The sequence below is a fragment of the Leopardus geoffroyi genome, chromosome D1, assembly GCF_018350155.1.
Source record: "Leopardus geoffroyi isolate Oge1 chromosome D1, O.geoffroyi_Oge1_pat1.0, whole genome shotgun sequence".
In the NCBI taxonomy this organism is placed as follows: domain Eukaryota; kingdom Metazoa; phylum Chordata; class Mammalia; order Carnivora; family Felidae; genus Leopardus; species Leopardus geoffroyi.
This window is the reverse complement of record NC_059329.1, coordinates 115,352,318-115,363,860: the sequence shown is the minus strand read 5'-3', so window position 1 is coordinate 115,363,860 and position 11,543 is coordinate 115,352,318. Positions and strand designations below refer to the sequence as shown.

Here is an 11,543-nt window from a genome sequence, read left to right as displayed (position 1 = left end):
ACCAGGCTGGAGTGTGCCCGCGGGCGTCCACAACTCGAGAGGGCACCGAGCTCCACTGGGGGCAGGCAGGGGTGGGGGAAAAGAGCCCAGGGTCTATGTCTTGCTTTGTCCCCAGCAACCTGAAGGCGGCCTTCTCCCCTCGCCAGGATTGCCAACCTGGCTGCAGTGGCCCGCCAGCTCCACCTCCCTCCCGCGGGGGCTCACGGTTCCCCGACCCCTGTGCGTCCCGACGACGCGCCCTAAGGGAGCAAGGTCGGTGGGGCCCTGGCCTTGGGGACCCCGCTGCCCCTCTCGGCGCAGAAGCTGCAGGGTCCCAGGCCGGCGCTCCCTCTCTAGGCAAAAGACTCATCAGACTGGGAGGTTTCTGAGGAGGTCAGCCCGGGAGCGGAGCCAGACACCTGTCCCACGCGCCGCCCGGGGGCCAGGGACGCGCTTCCGCGTAGTTCGCGGTCCCCAGGCGTGCGTGGACCAGGCTCGGCCCGCCCCTCCGCGCTGCCGAGCTCCGCCCACACCTGGGCGCCGCTGAGGGCGGGGCGGGCGGGGAGCCAATGGGAGGGGCGGGGCTCAGAGAGGTAGCCAATGGGCGTGGGCGCGGGGCGGACGAGGCGATGGTGGGAACCAATGGGGGCGCTCGGGGCGGGGCGCTCGGGCTGCGGGCCAATGGAGCTACGGGCCGGGGCTCGCCCGCCGCGCTGGAGGCGGCAGGTTGCGGCGGCGACGGCGCCGGCCGCCGGGAAGCAGCCAGTTCGAGCCTAGGTCCGGGAGGCCGGCGAGCGCCCAGGTGAGAAGCGCAGGGCCCCAGATCCTCCCGAGTGCGGGGCACGGCCCCGGGCGGCAACTCCGACGGAGGGGCGCGGGCTGGGCGGCCGTGGGGGGCCCCGCAGCACCTGCAACGGCCCCCGCCGCAGAGACGGCCAGCGCGGCGGCTGTGGGGAGCGGGAAGGGGGCTGCCCGCGCCGGCAGGGACCGCCCAGGCGCGGTTCCGTGCCTCCGGAGGACCGAGGTCTGCGTCTCGGGCGAGGGGGCGTTCCCATGGCAGAGGGAAGCCGTGTTTTCGTGAGGGCGCCCTTGGGTGCCTGAGGACGGCGTCCCGTGGGAGGGGCAGTGCCCTTCGAGCCAGGTGACTGGGGAGGCAGGAAGTCCTGGATCTGGTTAATGATTCGCCTCGTTCCGGGATTGGGGTGAGGCGAGAGGAGGCTGGGCAGTGGAGGAGCCTCAAAGTGCCCCTTGAGGGCGGACTGGTTCCCCCTGCGGGGGGTGGGGGGGGGTCTCCACTACTCCCACCCCAAGAATGTGTGGCCTACGGGTGGGGCTGGGCACAGGAGAGCGGGGCTGACGTCAGGGGGACAGTAACCCTGAGCCAGTTCTGGGGGAAGAGAGGAGAGCCAGGCTGGGCCTGACCCTTCACCCTCCGTGCAGGACAGGGATGCTCTCAGGGCTAGCAGCCATGGAGCTGAAGGTGTGGGTGGATGGCATACAGCGCGTGGTCTGTGGGGTCTCAGAGCAGACCACCTGTCAGGAAGTGGTCATCGCGCTAGCCCAAGCGATAGGTGAGTCCTTTCCGGCACTGATGGCCCAGCAGGTGCACCCGAGACTGGGCCTGCTCCTATGGCCCCTTTCCCCCAAGGAGGGTGGGGCTGGTTGCTGATCCCTGTTGCTCTCCCTCAACTTCTCAAGCCAGCTGGATGGAGGGTGGGGGGGGGGGGATCTAGGCTGACCCCTCTCCTCCTACCCCACTTCTCAAGCCAGCTGGATGGAGGGTGGAGGGAATCTAGGCTGACCCCTCTCCTCCTACCCCACTTCTCAAGCCAGCTGGATGGAGGGTGGGGGGGGATCTAGGCTGACCCCTCTCCTCCTACCCCACTTCTCAAGCCAGCTGGATGGAGGGTGGAGGGAATCTAGGCTGACCCCTCTCCTCCTACCCCACTTCTCAAGCCAGCTGGATGGAGGGTGGGGGGGGATCTAGGCTGACCCCTCTCCTCCTACCCCACTTCTCAAGCCAGCTGGATGGAGGGTGGAGGGAATCTAGGCTGACCCCTCTCCTCCTACCCCAGGCCAGACGGGCCGCTTTGTGCTCGTGCAGCGTCTCAGGGAGAAGGAACGGCAGCTGCTGCCCCAGGAGTGCCCAGTGGGTGCCCAGGCCACCTGTGGACAGTTTGCCAGTGATGTCCAGTTTGTCCTGAGGCGGACAGGGCCCAGCCTCGCAGGAAGGCCCTCCTCAGACAGCTGCCCACCTCCTGAACGCTGCCCAGTCCGGGCCAGCCTCCCCCCGAAGCCACGGCCAGCCCTGGGCCACGAGCCCCGCAAAGCACTGACCTTCAGCCTTGGGTGCCCTGGGCCGGCCCCCATCCCTGCGCTGCCCGAGCCTGTGGCGCCCGTAGCACCAATGCCAGGCTGCTGTGCAGACCTGCAGGGCCTGGAGCGAAGGGTGCGGAGGAACGCACTGGAGCTGGGTCAGGAGGCCTTCTGGGAGCAGGAGCTCAGGCGGGAGCAGGTGCGGGAGCGTGAGGGGCAGGCACGCCTGCAAGCCCTGAGCGCCGCCACTGCCGAGCACGCCGCCCGGCTGCAGGCCCTGGATGCCCAGGCCCGTGCCCTGGAGGCTGAACTCCATCTGGCCTCAGAGGCCCCCGGGCCCCCCTCACCCACGGCATCTGCCACCGAACGCCTGCGCCAGGACCTGGCCGTCCAGGAGCGGCAGAGCGCGGAGGTGCAGGGCAGCCTGGCCCTGGTCAGCAGGGCTCTGGAGGCTGCCGAGCGTGCTCTGCAGGTAAGCCCCCCTGGGCCCCGAGCGCCTGCTGACATCCCCAGCATGGGCAGCTTGGGGGGTGGGTGTCAGGGTGTGACCAGGGGGAGCACGAGGCCGTGGAGCCCTGCGGCCGTCTCCTGAGGGTGCCCTGTGCCCCAGGCCCAGGCCCAGGAGCTAGAGGAGCTGAACCGGGAGCTCCGCCAGTGTAACCTGCAGCAGTTCATCCAGCAGACGGGGGCTGCGCCGCCACCACCCCCGCAGCCAGATGGGGGCCCCCCTGCCACACAGGTCAGCGCCGTTCTGGAGGGAGGCTGGGTGGCCGGGGAGGCCTGGCCCAGTCCTAAGCTGATCTGCTCTCCCCGTAGGATCTTCTGCCTCTGGCCAGAGAAGAGCCTTTCACCAGAACCTCCCACGGTCCTGCTCTAGTGTCCAGCCTGAGCCCAGAGAGTATGTCTGTCCCCCCCATTCTGGGTGGGTCAGGGTTCTCCTGTGGCCTCCTCAGTCCCTCAGCCTGTGTCCTCCCCACAGTTGTCCCCATGAGGCAGAACTCCTGGAGGTAGCAGCTCTTGCCCCAGAATGGACACCCACTGCCAGCCCAGCCCTGGGCTCCCATGACATGAGCGTGGGCAGCCAAGGCGGGGCCCGACTTGGACAACGGCAGCATCAGGGGTCCCAGAGGGTTTATTGCCCACGGAGTGGGAAGGCCTGGTGCCCTGGGCCTGAGACAGAATGCCTCAGAGCCCAGGGGGTTCTGCTCTGGGGGGCAGCGGGAGGCCGAGGGTGCTTGCCCTAGTCCTTGCCAAGTCTGCCGGCCCCTCGGAGGAGCAGGGGGCACGACCGGCTCAGAATTCGCTAGGCCCCAAAGGCCACGGCTCCTTGTAGGGGACGGGAGATGATATGTGGACACTGCTCAACTCTGGGTGTGTGCTTGCATGTGGGAAGTGTCCTTCATCACACGTGTGCACACACACACAGGTATGCTGCCTCCCCTACCCTGACCCTAAAGCCTCAATAAACCGCCCCAAATGGCTCGAGTGTGTCCCAAGGTTGCACCGGACAGCGTCTGTGGGGCCCGAAACCGAGACTGGCTGGGGTCACTGGGCAGTATCCCCAAGCTCCCCGGGGCTGGCCGCAGCTGGGGCTCTTGAGCAGGGCGTCTCCCAGGGGCCAGCGGTCAGCCGGGCCTAAAGCCTGGGGGCATTTGTGGGGCCTCACCTTTCAGGCTGCTCTGCCCGCCCACCCCCAGGGGCTCTCCCTGGCAGCGCAAGCCTGGGGTTGAAAGCTGCTCGCAGCAGCCTCAGCCCCGACCCGGGTTCCTGTGTGGACCTCTTGTCTGCCTGGTTCCCCTCTTCTGGCCTAACCCTCAGCGGGAGCAGGAACTGCCACCCCATCTGGGGTGGCTCCTGGACATGGGGACTTAAGGACATGCCAGACCTGCCTGTCAGGTTTACTGAGAGCTTGTGGGGGCAGCTCCCCAGACTCCTGGTCGGCCAGGACCAAGGAAGCAGCAGACTTGCCCAGAGGAGCTTTGTAGGCCCCATGAGGGTGTGGCTGCCCAGCCTTCCCGAGGGCCCCCCTGCTTCCCAGCTGGATGGGAAGCCTCAGCTGTGTGCCTGCGGCCTCCAAATTAGGGCAGAGTGACGTCCAGGCCACAGTCCTGGTCCTGGTCCTGCAGTCACACCTCTGAGCACAGGGGCTGAGACTGGAGCTCTGTGTGGTGGTCAGAACCCAGGTGCTCAGTGCAGCCACAGGCATGGGGACCAGGAGAGGGGGGCATCCTACATGATGGGGGTCTTTGTGCTGAGTTTGGGGGTTGGCAACTGTGGGCCGGACTAAGCCTTCTGGAGTGGCCCCTGAGCTGGGCCTGGTGTTCCCCACTTCCTTTGGGGCCGACCACGGGGGACGTGAAGTCCTGAGTACCAGGAGCAAGGAAGCCACCAAGAGGCAATGCCACCTTGAGAGCACAGCTTGGGGTAGGGGGTGGGGGGGCAACTAGGACTGGGCACTTCCTGCCCAAGGTGGAACAGGATAGGGAGTGAATGGCCAGGCCAGGCAGCAGCAGGGGGCTCCTCACTCCAAAGCCCCCAGCCCTAACCCAGCTCCCACCTGAGCTCACTGCCCACCTCACAGCAGCCCATTCCAGACAGGGCTAAGCGAACAGGCACGTGGGGTATAGTCTGGAATGCAAATGCTGACTGTGCTGTGTCCTGGGTGAGAGGGCTGGGGCCACGGGCAATCGGCACCAGGCTCCAGGGGTCTGCTCTCCCCGCCCGCAGCCCTACCTGTGTGCAGAAGGGCTAGGTGTGCCCCAGGGGGCCTGTCCTGAGCCCCAACACGGGGTCATCTCCCAAGCTGAGTGCACCGGCCAGCAGAGGGCAAAGCCAGATGCCATCTGGAGACGAGGCCGCGCCCTCCCAGGGTTATCTGCTCTCCCACCAACGAAAGGACGTAGGCCTGGTGCTCACGGAGCTCACCCGACCCCACCCCTCCGCCAGGCTCCTGGCGTCTGTTTTCAGGGAACACCTGTTCAGAAGCCGTTTCCAGGGACCTGTCCCTGGTCTGCTGCTGGTTGAGGAAGCTGATGAGCCCTCTTTTGAACCTTGGAGGGGTCCTCAGGTAGCACCTGTGCTCTAGGGTGGGGAAAGGGACAGAACCTTCTTCCTCTAGGTGTTCCAGGAGGACAAAATCCCACGTCCCCAAGAAGTTGCCAGAAGTGCTTCAAATCACTAAGCAAACCTTGGAGTTGCTGAAGTTTACTTTTGAGCTTTAAACTGTACTTTGAAAACAATGATGTGAGTTATGTTGAGGTAAGAAGAGGCCCAGCTCCCACACACACAAACACACACATCAGTCCATGGCAGGGCAGGTCCAGGCCAGGCCAGGCCAGCTCCCCAGGCAAGCCTGGTGTGAGTACACAGGCAGCCATCATCACGAGTCTCTGGAGGGCCAGGCTGTGTTGGGGGCTGGCACTGGAGCCCCTCCTGACCTCAGGGTTCTTGCTCCCCCGGGGAGCTCCCCCCCCCAGTGCAAAAGTGGCCTTTTGGGTTGGCTGAGAACACCGGGGCTCACTGAAGGGTCACCCACAGCAAGTCATTGCCCTGTGGCAGCCAATCAGCTCCACTGGTTCTCAACCCCAAGGCTATGCACGCCTCCCTGTCACCTGCAGAACGTGGCCCTACTAAACCTGCTGGGTGTGACACTCGGTACACCACAGCGACCTTTAGGACAGGGTCCCTCCAAAAGTGAGCCCAATTCCATGCCAGTCCTCAACTAATCCCGCCTCTCCCTCAGGCTGTTCTGGCAATCACAGACCCAGTTCCAGCTGTCAACCCCCACTGTCTGGGAGAGGACACCAGGCCTGCGGGAAGTGTCCTGGCACCTGCACGCCAGCAGACTGCTCTGGGCATACCCCACAACCAGCAGGTTTTCACAGTGGACTGAGAACCCACGGCAGAGAAAGCAGGCCTGGAAGATGGGCTGGGGGCTCTGCCAGGTACCCCAACCTCTGGGAGGGGCATGTTGCTGGTCACCACAAGCAGGTCCTCCGCATCCCAACTCTTTTAGCGGCCTTGTTTAAGAGGCAGAAATGCACAGAAAAGCCAAATCTGGCACCATCTTCCTTAAGAAAGTTCCCAGAGGTGGCCCTCAAGAGGCCAGTAGTAGGGGCTCCGGTCCTGAGTGCCAAAGGTCTGACCACAACACCCGTTGCCTGCCCAAGGCTGCCCTCAGCTTGGCAACGTTCAGAAGACCGTCCCGGTAACTCTGCACATCCTGGCACCTGAAACACACAAGGAAAAGAAAGTTCCCTCCTAGGGCGCATCTGGCCCACCTGAGCCCCCTCATACGGAGGGCAGGGAAGTCCCAAGATGTTTCCCCTTTCCCCCCACCCCCCTGCTGAGCGCAGATACGCAGACCTGGTCCACAGGGGCGCCCTGGCCTCTGCTCGCCTTGGTGCTCACCCTCCCACCTGGTGTGGCTGTCCCCTGCCCGACAGAGCAGGGTCACAGAGGGGCCGGGGCGGTCGCGCTGCCCAGGGACAGATCAGCCGCTGTCACACGCACAGTGGGTCCGGAGCAGCGCAGTGTGCGGTGGGCAGTGGCTGCCCTGCGCCTGGAGGGACCGCCGGGTGGACGGAGGGGGCCGTCCCCCACCCCCGACCCCCCTTCTCCTCCAACTTGTGCGTCCTCGTCCCACCGCACCAGCCCGGCCCGAGCCCGCCGTCCGCCAGTCTGGGACCCCTCGCGCGTCACCTGCAACCCCGACGCAGGACCGTCGCCAGCTCTCTGCCCGAATTCGGCGGCCGCCGCTGGGCCCCGACTCCCCCTCCCGCCCCGCGCGGGGCGCCCGGCCCGCGCCCCGCGCCGGCCCGTATGCAAATATGAGGGTCTCGCAGCCAATGGCCCGCCGGGCAGGTCCCGCCCTACTGCGCCGCAGCCAGTGGGCGCGAGATGTGGGCGGGACGCCACGCCCACCGCCGCGCGGCCCCTCGCGGGCGCGGCCGGCGCGTTCCTTTCCGCACGTCGGCCTCGGGGCGGGGCCGCCACCTGCCGGGCGGGGCCTGCGGGCGCCGCGCTGCTGCCGTGCGGGGCGGCTCCCCCGCCGGCCGGGGCGGGTGGTACGGCCCGAGGCGCTCCCCCGCCCTCGCGGTGGGCCGGCTGCTCCCGGGAACGCGCGGGGCCCCGGCGCACGTAGCCCGGCCGCGCCCTCGGGACGCACGTGCGGCCCGCGCTGCCCAAGGCCACCGCGGAGCGCTCTGGCTGGCGGGTGGGGGGCTCCGGGTCCCTCCGGCGGGACCCGTCGCCTTGGAAGGCTCGGAGTCTGAGTCCGGAGGGGACACAGAGCGGTGCGCAGGGCCATCGGTGGCCGTGCCCGTCCTGTTTGGGCTTTGAGAAAGTATAAATCATGAGAATGGACTGTTTAAGATCTGAAGTTACTGACTCCTGGGTGGTGCCCCAAGGTGGCCCTGGTCCCCTTCCCTTCATACTCAGCTCCATGCCTCCATGGCCAGGGGATCCCTGCGGCGGAATCGCGGGCCATCTGGATCCCTGATGGGGTAGAGAGATGCTTGCTCCCTTTTTGTTCCTGACACAGCAGTCCTCCAAAGTAAGCCAGAGGGGGCCACTTTCCCTCACCTCACTCCAATCAGTCCATGTCTCCCGCACCATGTCTCACACCCAGGCCCTCCCTCCCTGGAGGACTCTACTCACCTGGCTCCAGGCAGCTTCAGAGGAACTCTTTTCTCTTCGGTGCCATTCTGGTCCTTCACGCAGGGGCCGTGCCCCCTCAGCCTCAGCCATCGTGGTCCCCTAGTGGCTCTCCTGTGGCCCTCCTGCCCTCTAACTCACCACCTGTTCTTAGTTCCTTTTTCCACATCCCACATGTGCCCGGGCTGGAGCCCATCACCTGTCACAAAACCTGGACGCCCGAAGTGCACACTTCCCATCATCAGATCACTTCATTTCTTCCTTCAAAACCACTGCCAGGGGTGCCTGGGTGGCTCAGTTGGTTGAGCATCAGTTGGCTCAGTTGGTTGGTCATGATCTTACGATCTGTGGGATCGAGCCCCACATTGGGCTCTGTGCTGACAGCGCAGAGCCTGCTTGGGATTCTCCCTCTCTCTCTGCCCCTACTCCACTCGCTCTCTCTCTCAAAATAAATAAATAAATAAATAAATAAATAAGCCTTAAAAAAAAATTGCCTGATTGGCTAAGTGCTGAGGTGCCAGGAAGGCATCTGTCCTGCCTGGGACATCAGGAGCCTGAAGCCTGGGGATAGAAATTCAAGTGCATGCTGTGGGTGTGGGTGGGGAAAGAATACAGAGGAGCAAGGAGCTGGCTCAGCAATATCGGGGGTCAGAAGTGGAAGGGTAGCAAAGTCTGGATCATGTAGTCTTGAAGGAACCCCTAGGAATCTACAGGATCATTGAGGAGGCCCACACCTTCAGGACAGGGCAGAGGTTTGAAGGAAAGAAGTCTGGGACTCAGGGACAAGGAAAAGCCAGAAGTCCGGGTGACTCTGAGTTCCTGTCTTGCCTTTATTGGTACGACCCCTAGCTGTGCCCTCCAGTCCTACTGCTTCCAAATGCAACTCTTATCACCCTGTGTAGTGGTTGAATAGCGTCCCCACAAGAAGATGTCTGTATCCTAATGCCTAGACACTGTGAATGTTACCTTACTGAGAAAAAGGGTCTGTGCAGCTGTAATTGAGCTAAAGCTCTTGCGATAAAAATCATTCTGGGGCGCCTGGGTGGCTCAGTCTGTTAAACGTCCAACTTCGGCTCAGGTCATGATCTCGCGGTTTGTGAATTTGAGCCCTGTGTCGGGCTCTGTGCTGACAGCTCAGAGCCTGGAGCCTGCTTCCGATTCTGTGTCTCACTCTCTCTCTCTGCCCCCCCCACCCCCCCTTGCTCGCGCTCTGTCTTAAAAAAAATTTTTTTTTTAATTAAAAAAAATGACGATGATTGTTTAATAAATTCCTTAAAAAAAAAAAAAACATCCTGGTTTACCTGGGTGGGCCCTAAATCCAATGCCAAATGGACTTATGAGATAGATGAGAGGAGAGATACAGATACACAGGAAGGAAAGCCATGTAAAGACAGAGGCAGAGTTGGGGTGATGTAGCCCGGCCACGCCCTCGGGACGCACGTGCGGGCCTGTACTGCCCAAGGCCACTGGGGAGCACTCTGGCTGGTGGTGGGTGGGGGCTCCGGGTCCCTCCGGCGGGACCCGTCGCCTTGGAAGGCTCGGAGTCTGAGTCCAGAAGGGACACAGAGCGGTGCGCAGGGCCATCGGTGGCCGTGCCCGTCCTGTTTGGGCTTTGGCTACAAGCCAAGCCTGGAGCACCAAAACCCGGAAAAGGCAGAAAGGATTCCCCCTACAGATTTCCAAGGGAGTGCAGCTGCCTCAGAATTTGGACTCGTGATTTCCAGGACTGTGAGAGAATAAACTGCTGGTTAAGCTACCCAGTCTGTGGTCGCTGCTTAGGGTAGGACCAGGACACTAACACACCCACCTTCCCAAGTCTCCTCTGGTGCTGTGTTTGTGTGTAGGCCTGATGGCAGGGGAGAGGGCTGGCCTGGGCTGGACACAGCCAAGGTGGCTCCCAGCCCAGCTCCACACTTCTGGCACAAGGCAGAAGTGTACATTTCATGTATGTTCCTGCTTGTGCTTTGGAGCCAGAAGGCAGGGTGCAAGCAAGGGCTTCAGAGTGCAAATCTAGAGGGGCATGTGGGCAGGGTGCACACATGTGTCCTTGCTTGGAACTAGAATGTGAGAGGTGGCAGGTGGGTGGCTAGTCATTGTGCACTGTAGTGACAGTACTGATGGGGGTACAGCAGGTGTACCTACTGTGGGGGGGCATCAGTAGGTGGGAGATATAGGTATGTATGTGCCTATGCTCTCAAGAGGTACCACCTATATTCAGTTTGGGCCCAGACCAATGGCTCTGGGCACTTTCCTGAGAGCACGTGTCACATGTGAGCACAGGTTGACATGACTGGGTAGGCTGTGCTCTGCCCAGGGATGCCTGCTGAGTAAGCCTTTTTCCCATTGTGGGTGCATATGTTTATTATGACAAATGTTCAGCAGCCTCTGGGGAACATCTGCACATAAAGGTAGGAAGGACTGCCGCCTCTCCAAAAGGGCTCCAAGTTGGCTATAAGCTGCTGCTTCAACTCTTTCTAGGAGGGTCAGCAGGGTGCCCCTACCATTTGGTAACCTCTGCTGGGTAGTGTCCTCACATCCAATGGTTTTTAGCAGGCAGGCATGTGTATGTAGAAGGGCCAGCACATGCCAAGCTCCAAGCTGAGAAGGAGGGGGCAGGGAAGGTGCCTGATGCAGGGTAGTTGCGATGCTGGACCCCACCTGAAGTGCTATCCCAATACTCATCCATCCAGCTCTCAACCTCCCTGTTTTACAGCCAAGGACACTGAGGCACAGAGAGGTTGAGAAGCTCTCCGAAGGTTACGTGACTGATACACTGGGAGCCCAAGTGCCCAGGTTCAGGCACCTGGCCTGGGGGACACCCCAGAGGCACTATACTGTAGCAGCCACCCCTCCAGACCCCGATCTGACGGCCAACAGAGAGGAATCACTCCAGAGTCCCCCACCATCCATTCTTCCTTTCTGCAAAGTCATTTACAGGGTTTGTAAACTAGCCCTTGCTTCTCCAGTTGTAAACATAGAAACAACCCTCCCTTGACTGGCTCCCTCTTGGCCACCCCTGCTCTTCCTTCCTTTTGCAGTGGAACCACTTGCAAGAGTTGCCGCTGCTCCTCTGGTGACCGGTCCCATTCTCTTTAGACTCCCTGCGGCCCTCCCCCACCTCCAACGCTGCTGTCCTCAGGGTCACAGGGCCCCCACCTCACTCACCCAGGCCCCTGATTGATGGGCCTTCCTTTTCCTTCCCTAACTTCCAGAAGCTCCCTGCTCCTGGGTTTACTTCGCACATCCCCCAACACACCGCCTTTCTTCAGAACCTACCAGGAACTTCTTGCTTCCCGCACCTGCGCTGCCCCCACCCGAGCCCGAGCCATGGTGGTCCCTGAACTGCGGTCACCGAAGTGGCCTCCTGACCGGTTGCCTTGGGTCTGCCGTCGCCGCCCCGCGGAGCCCGTAAGCCAGCACACGTCATCCTGCCCTAAATGCTCCTTCTGGGCCCCTAGCGCCTCTGGCCACTCCCCGCACTGGGCCCAGCCATCCCAGCCTCCTTCCCGAGGTCCGGCGGCTTCTCGGTGCTCTCTCCACAGCGGCCCAGCTCGGCCCCTTTGAGGTCCAACCTCACCACTTAACACTGGCTA

General features: G+C 62.9%; 1 protein-coding gene and 1 long non-coding RNA gene across 3 annotated transcripts; one reads left to right on the top strand and one right to left on the bottom strand.

Annotated features, from left to right (window-relative positions):
* The first annotated feature begins 650 nt into the window (after positions 1-650).
* RASSF7 (Ras association domain family member 7) lies at positions 651-3,776 on the top strand. 2 transcript variants are annotated; one of them, XM_045486475.1, is made up of 6 exons: positions 651-781; positions 1,420-1,550; positions 2,055-2,767; positions 2,906-3,034; positions 3,112-3,193; positions 3,275-3,776. In XM_045486475.1, exons 2-6 carry the CDS (start codon positions 1,427-1,429, stop codon positions 3,304-3,306), a joined length of 1,080 nt encoding a protein of 359 aa, XP_045342431.1. In that variant the 5' UTR covers positions 651-781; positions 1,420-1,426; the 3' UTR covers positions 3,307-3,776. The 2 variants fall into 2 exon arrangements, with proteins under 2 accessions (XP_045342431.1, XP_045342430.1); XM_045486474.1 differs by having other exon boundaries at positions 3,112-3,776.
* A 1,707-nt stretch (positions 3,777-5,483) lies between these two features.
* Positions 5,484-7,107, bottom strand: LOC123602140. The gene is made up of 2 exons (XR_006714383.1): positions 6,997-7,107; positions 5,484-6,524 (listed from the first exon to the last, which is right to left on the bottom strand). It is a non-coding gene; the product is annotated as an uncharacterized LOC123602140 (long non-coding RNA).
* Positions 7,108-11,543: the final 4,436 nt, after the last annotated feature.

What these genes read in the sequence shown, in the direction of transcription:
- RASSF7 (XM_045486474.1), top strand. Translation starts at nt 1,427, where the DNA reads ATGCTCTCAGGGCTAGCAGCCATGGAGCTGAAGGTGTGGGTGGATGGC. An exon ending in CGCGCTAGCCCAAGCGATAG is followed by an intron (nt 1,551 to 2,054) that starts GTGAGTCCTTTC and finishes CTCCTACCCCAG; the next exon opens with GCCAGACGGGCCGCTTTGTG. An exon ending in GGGGCCCCCCTGCCACACAG is followed by an intron (nt 3,035 to 3,111) that starts GTCAGCGCCGTT and finishes CTCTCCCCGTAG; the next exon opens with GATCTTCTGCCTCTGGCCAG.